The sequence below is a fragment of the Physcomitrium patens genome, chromosome 3 (assembly GCF_059467195.1).
Source record: "Physcomitrium patens ecotype Gransden chromosome 3, ASM5946719v1, whole genome shotgun sequence".
Taxonomy (NCBI): Eukaryota; Viridiplantae; Streptophyta; class Bryopsida; order Funariales; family Funariaceae; genus Physcomitrium; species Physcomitrium patens.
In genome coordinates this window covers 1,785,031-1,795,483 of record NC_143412.1, presented here as the reverse complement: position 1 = coordinate 1,795,483, position 10,453 = coordinate 1,785,031, and the positions used below count along the sequence as shown (strand labels likewise).

Sequence of the window (10,453 nt, the reverse complement as noted above, 5' to 3'; positions counted from 1 at the left end):
CTACATGCTCCTCTTTACAAGAACGAATCAACTTTAGATTTATTTTTCCTCCACCATTCTTTTTATTTATTTATTTAATTTAATTTAATTTTTTATTCATTAGGATGAATATAGAAAATTAAATTTTTTATATTTAAAAAAAATATTTAAGATCAGGATTTTAAGATTTTTTAAAAAAAATTTAGGAAGTTTTTAGTGTTTAGTTATATCTTTAGAAATTATTGAGATATTATTTGAAGTAAAGTTTTTTTTTTTTTTTTTTTTTTTAAAAAAAGAGACTTGAGATTAAGACTTAAGTTTTTTACCTTAAAATATGCTTAGGATTTATTAGAGTTTTTTATAATTTAAAGCTGCTATCTTAAAAATTGTTAGGATTTGCTATTATTTTCTTAAATAATTTTGGATTTTATAAGATTTTTCTCCAAATAGAATTTTGAATGTTTACCTTTAGAATTAGACTTAAGGTATAAAATACTGTAATATACAATTAAAGTTTTAGAATTGAATGAATTGAATTTAAGAAAAAATATAATTTAATACATAATGAATAAAATAGTATATTATAATTTTATAAATAAGGTTGATATTTTGAATTTTGTATACAAACTATATGAAAATTGGGATATAGTGAAAGGTTGCGTTTAATCAAAAATTAAATCTAGTAGAGGTTAGGTTGCTAAGAAACATGTTACAATTGTTGTCACATTATAATTCCTTACACTATTATGTATTAAATTAATATAAAATTAGATTACTATTTAAATGAAGATGTTTCTATTATGTTATTTCATTACAAAATTCTATTATGTTATTTCATTACAAAATTCTATTAAGTTATTTCATTACAAAATTCTATTATGTTATTTCATTACAAAATTCTATTATGTTATTTCATTACAAAATTTGATCTATTAATAAGTTATAAGTGTTATAAGAAGGATTTATGAAGATCTTTGGGATTCTCAATAAAAAGAAGAAAGAAGCTTAGAAGAAAAGATTAAGGATGACAAGATAAGATTCATCAAGTAAATAACATAAATTGACTATTTCAACTTTGACAAAGACATAAAAGAACATATTGGAGAGATTGAACAAAGATGTTAAAGACAGATTTAGAGTTTAAATTATTGATCCCAACTTTGATATTGACTCTAATTCTAAGAATATACATCAAGGCTACAACTTTTGAAAGACAAAAAATGATCTTTATTAAAGGTTGATGCGAGTACAAGGATAGCTTCTATATAAAAACACAAAAAGAATATCCTACAATTCTCAAGGTGTGAAAACCTAAATGACCATTTAGCAACTATACTAAAAATATATTTCTATCCTTAGCAATCAATTCTATAGACATACAACTTCAACAAGTTTATTCAATGAAGATGGATAATATTTATAAATAAAACTTACTAACTTTACTAAGAGTATTAAGAACCATAAACAAAAATGGTACAAAGTAATTTTATGTGGCACATCAAGTCAAAAAGATTGAACAAATAGGCAAGAGGAAGAAAAAAATACCATCTAACTTTTGGCAAAAGAAAGAAAAAAAATAAGATGAACATTGAAGAAAGATCTGTAATAATGAATTTTGTATAAAAGACAACTCTAATAAGTGGAAAATCTCTCCACTTTAAGAGCTTTTGGAGCCATCTAGACTTAGTAAGTATAAAAATCAAATAAGACAAAAATTCAAAAAAAGTTGAAAAAAAATGCAAATCAACATCAAAAATTAAATTAATGACTATTGAAGTCAAACACTATATTAGGTAATGAATCAAGAAGTTGAAACTCTTAAAATCCTAAAGACTCTAAGAGAACAAGTTGTTAAACAATACCATATATACAAACCATATAAATAAAATAAAATAAAAATAAAATAAAAATAAAAATAATCTAAAAATAAAAAATGCTATAAAAAAAGAATGACACAAAAAAAAAAAAAAAAAAAAAAAAAAAAACATTTGCAAGGTCTTAGTTAAAGAAACTTATAGAAGATATAAGTTTTGGTAGTAAAGACAACACAAATTCAAAAATTTGTGATAATACTAGCAAAGAAGAAAAGAAATGTCCTTCAATCATAAAATAATTCACAAGAGAATTTATACTAGTTCAAACATACTCAACTACAAGTTCAAAATCAAGAAAATTTTTAATACAATCTTTTTGTTTAACCATGTCATTACAACAAAGAGAAACAACCAATATGGTGCTTACAATCAGATACACAAAAGCTTGATTATCTAAATTTAAAAGCAAGGGTGATTCAAATATTTATATAAGTGAGTTTAATAATGTTTGTCAAGCTGATAGAGAAATAGTTGATGAAGACAAGTTGACAATCTTTTTAATCATACTCAGAAAGCTAGCACTTAAGTGATATACTTAGTATTCTATAGGGTTCTTTATTACTTAAGAAGAACTTTAGGATTCATTCATCATTTGATTTCAAGAAAAAAAAATAATAGTAAAGTCATTGATAGTTGTTTATATCTTAAATAAAAGAAGAATGAAGATATAGAAGAATTATTTGAATAAATAATACAAGCTACAAATAAGTTTTTTCTTCAACTTCACAATTTAGTTAAAAAGACATCTTAAGAAAATTGTATAAAAAGCTAGATTATAATTAGATTGAATTAACACCTTTTACAATAAAAATGGTTAATCAATAAAAAATAACACCGATAGGAATCACTAAGGACTTAGAAATACAAGTAGGAGAATTTACTTAGAACATCACAGTAACAGTTATAAAAATGGATCTAAAGATTCAAAGTTAGTCTATGTCATTAAATTGTCCATGGCTTCAACAAACAAAGTCTAAAAAAGATTGGACTGAGAATACTTTAATTATTTTTTAAAAAAACAATAAAAAATAAAAAAATAAAAAGTACATAAAAATGTCCATATTTTCTACCATAAAAATATCCTATACATTTGAAATATAATGATTAAAAAAGATATTTGATTAATGAAGAAGATGAATAAGTTATTTATCAAGAAATACCTTCATTACATTCTATAGGTAATATTGAATTATTTAGATTAAAGAAGATGTTTAGTTACAACTATAATTTGATAGAAATAATAATAAAAAATAGTAAAGAATCTAAAAATAAAATAATAATAATAAAGAAAAGCACTCATAAATCAAAAAAATTAAAAAGAGAATTGATAAAAAATCATCATCATTTTTATATATTAAGAATAGAGACAAGAAAATTAGATTCAATTCTAATAATAAAGATAGTTAAGAAAAAATCTATTATTAGATAGACTATTAGTAAAAAGAAAAAAGTAGATGAAGTAAATTTGGAGACTAAAGCTCAATCCAAAACTGTGAAAATATGAAGGTAAAATAATGAAGAGTACAAAGAAAAGTTAATAAAATTTTTAAATAAATACAAAGATATTTTGGCATAGAGCTATGAAGATTTAAAAGATGTTTATGCTCATATCTTTAAACTTCAAATTAAACTTGAACTTAGTACACAACCAATCAAACAAATAAGATGTTAAATAAAACCAGCTTATGCTACTAAAGCCAAGAAAGAAATTGATAAATTACTTAAAATAAGATTTATTTACTTTGTGGATGAGACAAAATTTCTATCTTTAAATAGTAATTTTTTCTAAAAATAATAGCAAATTCTAAGTTTATATTGACTACAAGAAGTTTAATGAAGTCACAAAAGTAGACCCTTTTCCATTGCCTTTTATCAATGAGGTATTTAAAACTGTGGCAAGTCATAAGCTTTATTCTATGTTTGATAGATTTAATGGTTATAATCAAATTCCAATGGTTGTAAAGGAGCAACTTAAAACTTATTTCATTACAAAATAGGGACCATTTGCATATTGAATAAGGCATTTTAGGTTATAAAATGCATTTGCTACATTTCAAAGAATACCTATGCATGCCTTGGCAAAATACTTGAATGATTTAATGCAAGTTTTTTTTGGTGATTTTAGTGTATATAGAATTCAAATTAAACATTTGGAGCATTTACAAAAATGTCTCTAAAGGTGTTGAAAATATGAGATTAATATCAATCAAAAAAAATATACCTTTTTAGTTACCTTAGATGCATTATTAGGTTATATTATTTATAATGAGAGATTATTAAAAAAATCAGAAAAATTACAAGCTATAGTTGCTTTATTACCTCTAAAGAATCTTAAAGGGTTGTGTGAATTTGTACATTCTACTAATTATCATTGACGATTTGCCCATAATTTTGCAAATCTTTTACAACTTTTCACAAACTTAACAAAATCCAATATTAAGTATATATGGACTAATGATTTTCAATAAGCTTTCGAATTCTTAAAGATAAAATTAACTATTATGTCAATATTAATTACACCATATTAGAATAAATTCTTTTATATACATTGTAATGCTTCAAATGAAGCAATTGAAAGTGTATTGGCCTAAAATATTATGGGCCAATTAGACTCACTAATTTATTATATAAGTCAATAACTAAATCACATAGAAAAGAATTAAAGTACCACAATAAGAGAAGCTTTGGTAATAGTTTATTTAATTCAAAAATTTCAACATTATTTATTGGCAAATCATTTTATATTCTATGTTGATCACTAAGCATTATTATATTTAATCAACAAACCAATAGTATTAGAAAGAGTAGCAAGATTAATGTTATTATTATAAGAATATGATTTTAAAATTGTATGTAAACTTAGATGATAGCATGTGATAGGAGATCATTTGTCAAGAATAAATACTAGGAAAGTGCCTATGGATGTAATAGATAATCTTTTGGACACAAACTTGCTTATGGTGCAAGTTAATCTAATAAGATATAAGAGCCAATATCATTCATAGATTGGTAAGCATCATTTGCTGATTCTCTAAAAAATAAATAACTTATTACAACCACCTTAGTTAACATCAAGAGAAAAATTTCTATTTAAAAATGATATTTTTATTTAGTTAAAGCAGATCAATTAAGAAAAACTTGTTTAGATGGAATAGAATGAGTTTGTTTAGCAAGTTCTATTACAAAAAATATTATAATTGAAGGTCATGAAGGACCTACTAGAGGTCATTTTTTGGCTACTATTATATTACACAAGATTCTTATTACTTTGTTTTAGTAGCCTATATTAAGAAGAAATGTCCATAATTATTGCAAGCAATGTGATGTTGATCAACAAACAACAACTAAATCAAATAAATACAAAACCCCTTTGTATCCAATATTACTATTAGAAATATTTCAACAATAGGGAATTGATTTTGTTGGACCAATAGATTCCAAGGCTAATTTAATAAGAAATAGATATATTATCTTTGCAACTAATTATACAACTAAATAGATAGAAGCAAGAGTATTAAGAGATAATAGTACTAAGTCAATGGCCAAATTCTTACATGAAGAAATTATAACATGTTAGGATGTCCTATTCAATTAGTTAGTGATCAAGGGATAAATTCTATCAATGAAACAATTCAATTATTGACAACAAAATTTATCATTCAACACCAAAAATCCACAACTTATTATCCTTAAGAAAATGAACAAGCTAAATCAACTAATAAAGTACTTAAAGTTGTTTTGACTGAAACAGTTAACATCTGTGTACCTCATGCACGGTTTCCATCCACTTGTCAGCAAGAGTTTTTGTGTTGCGAGCTTGTTAAGTTCACACGTCCTTTGTTTGCTGTGTTCCTAGTAATAATTTACTGCAAGGTGGTGTGAGCTTCTTCGTCAGGTTATGGTGTGTTGCACCTACTTCTTCAAGTGCAACGCGCCAAACCTGACCGGAGGCGTCAAGAAGTGTTTTCTGAACTCTTCATGTTCACAAGCATCGCTTCATGCGGTGAATTGGATTTGGGTAATGGGTCAAATATATGCATGCATCGAGAGAACTGGTGGCGGTACGGATTGTTGTGCTTACAATTCTGTTTGTCTTAGATAATGTATGTTGTTCCAAACTCCATTTACTCTTGTTGATGGCAGCAATTGCTGTTGAATTCATCTCATCCCTTGCTCGGTATCGCAATTGCCGTTTCACAGTGAGAACAGATTACGGATATGCAAACCACTGCCTCCATTTACAGTATACGTCTCAAAAAGCTTTTACTTACCCCCACTTACAACCATGCATCAAGCTCTTGCACTGCTTGTTTATGATCCCTTGCCCAAGTTTGCATGCAGTTGTCTGATTTGACTTGTGAGAGTTGTGAAGCAAATTTGTGTTCAAAGTGTTTGCAGCAGATGTGTACCGTAACTTCTCGGTTGTAAACTTCCCCGCAGTTGTTGCCTGAGGGACTCGGTAGTAAGCAAGTCTTGAATATCGCCCGCTTCAGTTGATAGCAACAAATATTGTAGATCAAACTAAATGTGTGAATGCATGAGCAGAGAGTGCACTGTAACTGGTTTTGCAGGTGTTCATGTGCACTAGTTGGAAGGGCCAAAAATGTTTTGGAAGAGATCCATTCCGGCCATGATATAATTTATTTTTTTGTAGCAGCCAATGTGGATTGTTAGCTTTGTGTAGAGTGTGAATGAGATGAAGATTAATTGGCTATTCTTAATTTTCTTTTATATGCATACATCTTCTAATCATTTCTTTCATTGTGATTTATTTGATATTTTCCTTCTCAACTTGGAATCCTAATAAAATTTACTTTGAACCAGCCATAAAAACATGGTTGAAAACATTAAAATAAAATAAAGTAAATTATATGTATATATATATATATATATATATCAATAAAATCTACAAATTTGTGAGATAAACTGGTGACGAACATAGTAATGATCTTTATCATAGGTGATATGCTTGACATTGCTCTTTTAGGCATACCATCTTATGCATAATTATTTATCTTGTTTATACAACATTAAAAAGAAGTATAGTATAATTAAATTTTTTATTAAATCATATAGATACAAAATAAGGAAAAAAAGAGAATTCAAAAACAAACCAGAAAATTAAAACATATTAAAGTTGATGAAATGAAAGATGCTTTTTGAACACAATTTTCAAAAGATTTCATTAATTGACTTTGCTGCTAGTTTGGCTTTTTAAAAAACAAAATTTGAACCAAGCTTTATATAATATCAAATCTGATTTTTAAAAACTTATTCTTACAAGAATGGCATTTTTTGTTTGTCCTCTACAATATGTTGTCTATATTATTAGTTTTGTATTGTTTTATTTCGTTTTATTAATTTATTATTTATCTATTTTATGAAATGTTGAGCATCTTTGTACCACCTTTTGGCAACAAAATAAACTAAGATCATTGCATAAGCTACCTTGAATGTATTGCAAATCAATATTACATCTTAAATTTCAACATTGGAGATGCACATATTTTTGTATACCTTCCAAGAATTGGTCTTAAAATCAAAAGATTTTACAACCATGTATTTATTCTCAAAACTTGCTACCTCTCTCCTCCCCCTTAATTTTTGCTCACTCAACCATATCACCCTCTTTTCTAATGACAATATTTTAACCTACTTGCACAAAAAGAAAATAAATAGCTCAGATTTCTTATATACCATGCATGCAATGTCTAGATAAATTAAGCACTATTTTGATCAAGTCAAGAAAAGGATAACTGTAATTTTTTTTCAAACAATAGAACACAAAATCTAGCTCATTTGCATCACATTTTCTTAAGTGTTGGTTATATTCAATTAGAGTATACAATACAAGATAAAACTAGTTACTAAAGACCATTCACAAATACTGGGTGTAAATCTTAATAATGCCCTCATACCCATCCCCAAATTCACCACTACTTACATGATTGCATTCGGAACAATAATAAAGTTGAAGATTCATTAAATGGATATAAAGATGGCTTTTTGGACAGAGAGTTGGTGAAAAATACCTGTAGAGATCTGCCTGGTGGAAGGCAACCAGGCAAAGAGAACCATGTTCCCCAAAAGCATGCTTGAGCATCCGCCTAGTACATGTGAATTGCAATATCACTGGAAAAGAAACTGATCCGTCCCAAGCATTTGAGCCCATTATAGTCCACTGACAGCAACTGAAAACCAAAAAGCTTCTCTTTAAATCCAACTGTAGCATATCTTTTGGATCTGATATTCGATGTATCCATTTGCATACTAAAGAATTACATCAGAGAGATCTTTGCCCTGTTAGATCACCACACGAATTCATTGGAGCCTTGAGTGCCAGAGGTGTGTTTCACAACGTGGAACAGCTGCGCATAACTCACAAATCCTTCCTACTTCTGCAAGTGAATAAATGATTTGATGTTTAAGGTAGACAAAAGAGACTTCAGTGATTCCATACATGCATATCAATCTTTCTCTAGAATCGAATCAGCAAGATCTAAGTTGATCTTTGCTGCAGGTTGAGCGATCAGCTAGCTACAAATCCTTCCTTTTCTCATTGCCCAACATCGATCTTCTCCTCCTCCGGGTGCTTTAACACGGTTGCCTCCGTCACGTGACCCTTTATCCTGCTCATGTCTAGTCGTGTTCTGTAATGAAAGTTCACTTTGAGTTGAACACCCAACATATTATGATTCTTCAGCTGGTTGTACTTCTCTCGAAGCTTTCCCACGTCCATATCCATAACTAGGAGCTTCTTGCGCGTCTTCATCTCAAATTGCTCCCGGGACTTCTTGTCCACATGTGGTGATCGGTTGACGGTGAAGAGGATTCGAGTTGTAGGTAAACCCACTTTGCTGACGTTCTTCAGCTTTCCTGGTTGAATTTTCTCAAATGATTTCAAGACTATAGACATTCTGGCGGACGCTCCAGCACCAGCAGCCATTTCTTCGATGCCGTCAAGTGCATCCACCTGTCAAATAAGAGCACCCAAGTTCCTGTGAGCGTCACAGCTTTGAATAATCTCGACATCAAAGTGCGAGAGAACTGAGTAATTACTGTGTGAGTTTTAGACGAAACACCTTTCGAGTAAAAAACATAGATAAGGTTTAAAGAAGCCTGAAGGGACACCAAATGAAGAAAACTAAACTTCTAGAAGCACGACAGACTTTTTTTAAATTAAAGTTAATTTAAGAGGATCCAGAGATTGAACTTCATGTCTTGAGAGAGGTTTACATACTTGCGATTCTGCTACTCCAGGAGGCCGTTTTCCTACTCGAGCAGCTGCAACTTCAGTATACATGGATCGCTTAATCCCTCCTGCTGACCAAATACCATCACGCATCAACCCTGGGAATCCACTGGACGCCTGCAAGTAACGCACGACCCAAATGTCATTACAAATAGAAGAAGAAATAACTACCACAAAAGTTTTGGGCTTTCATCGCAAAACTTCCTTCATCGTCTAGTCTGGAGTAACTGCTCGAGTTACCCCTTACATGTTTAAACATTTCCAATTATGATCTTTTCATATCCCACAACCTCCACGTCTTCACTACTAAACAATGGTGAAAGTTCAAAAATACCAAATTAGTCTAAAAATGAGGGCCCTAGAGTCATTTCATCGCAAAGGGCTCTTCACAGGAAGGTCGATGCCTCAACCCCATCGACCAACAAATTCAATTTCTCGTATTCCCGTGAACCCGAGACACGCCTTCAATTCTCGAAAATGCCCACAAATCAATCCACGCACCTCCGATCCTCCAAGGGTGCTGTGCCAGCGGTGTCGCGGCTGAAAATCACTGATCGCACATTCTGACGAATCGTCACGTGCAGCAACATTTCGGAACGGAGAGGCAGCTCGTCCACTAACCTGCATTCTCCACAAAAACCCACTGTAATCTATCACCCTCGAAGCCACCCACCATTCCAAAATTCGAAACCCTAAACCCCCCCTAATCCCTGGTATCAGAAACCCAGAAAAGAAATAATTGAATAGACAAGAGCGGCAGACGTGCTACCTGCAATTGAGGGAGCAACGCCGACGACGCAGATCGCCTCAGAAACAGCTTCGCCGCCATCGCCCGAGCCATGGCTGCGGCAGAACTCAGTCTCGACACACGAAGCTAAAGAGTAGAAGACTGCATGTCTCTGTCAGGAGAATGGGGCTGAACTTCGAGACATGGGACGTCGTGAAGATCACTGACAAATCGGCAATTCCGACCTTCGCGACGCTCAATTTTCTTATTAAAAACGAAACCCTAAAATTCTTCCGAACTAGTCGAAACACTGAGAAGTCCTTTTCACACAGGCAACAGAAGATGTACCATTCCTTTATGTTTGTACAAGTGGGTTAAATGTAGAGTGTTGTTAATGTCACCACAATTTTTGCTACTGCCACTACAATTTGCCATCCACCACATATCATTACAGTTTTTGCTAATGCCACCACAAGCTGCCCAAAATCACAATGCAATTTATGGAACATTGCTAATGTACACCACAATAGATAAAGTGCACATTCTTTATGGATGTATCTTTTAGTGTTCTATGAAATGCAAATTTAGAATGTAAATTTACAATGTGACATAAATTTACAA

At 30.5% G+C, this 10,453-nt stretch overlaps 1 protein-coding gene across 1 annotated transcript; it reads right to left on the bottom strand.

Annotated features, from left to right (window-relative positions):
• Positions 1 to 8,045: 8,045 nt before the first annotated feature.
• Positions 8,046 to 10,004, bottom strand: LOC112279374 (uncharacterized). Its single transcript, XM_024513759.3, has 4 exons — positions 9,875 to 10,004; positions 9,607 to 9,726; positions 9,094 to 9,222; positions 8,046 to 8,826 (listed from the first exon to the last, which is right to left on the bottom strand). Exons 1-4 carry the CDS (start codon positions 9,944 to 9,946, stop codon positions 8,410 to 8,412), a joined length of 738 nt encoding a protein of 245 aa, XP_024369527.1. The 5' UTR covers positions 9,947 to 10,004; the 3' UTR covers positions 8,046 to 8,409.
• Between the last annotated feature and the right edge of the window lie 449 nt (positions 10,005 to 10,453).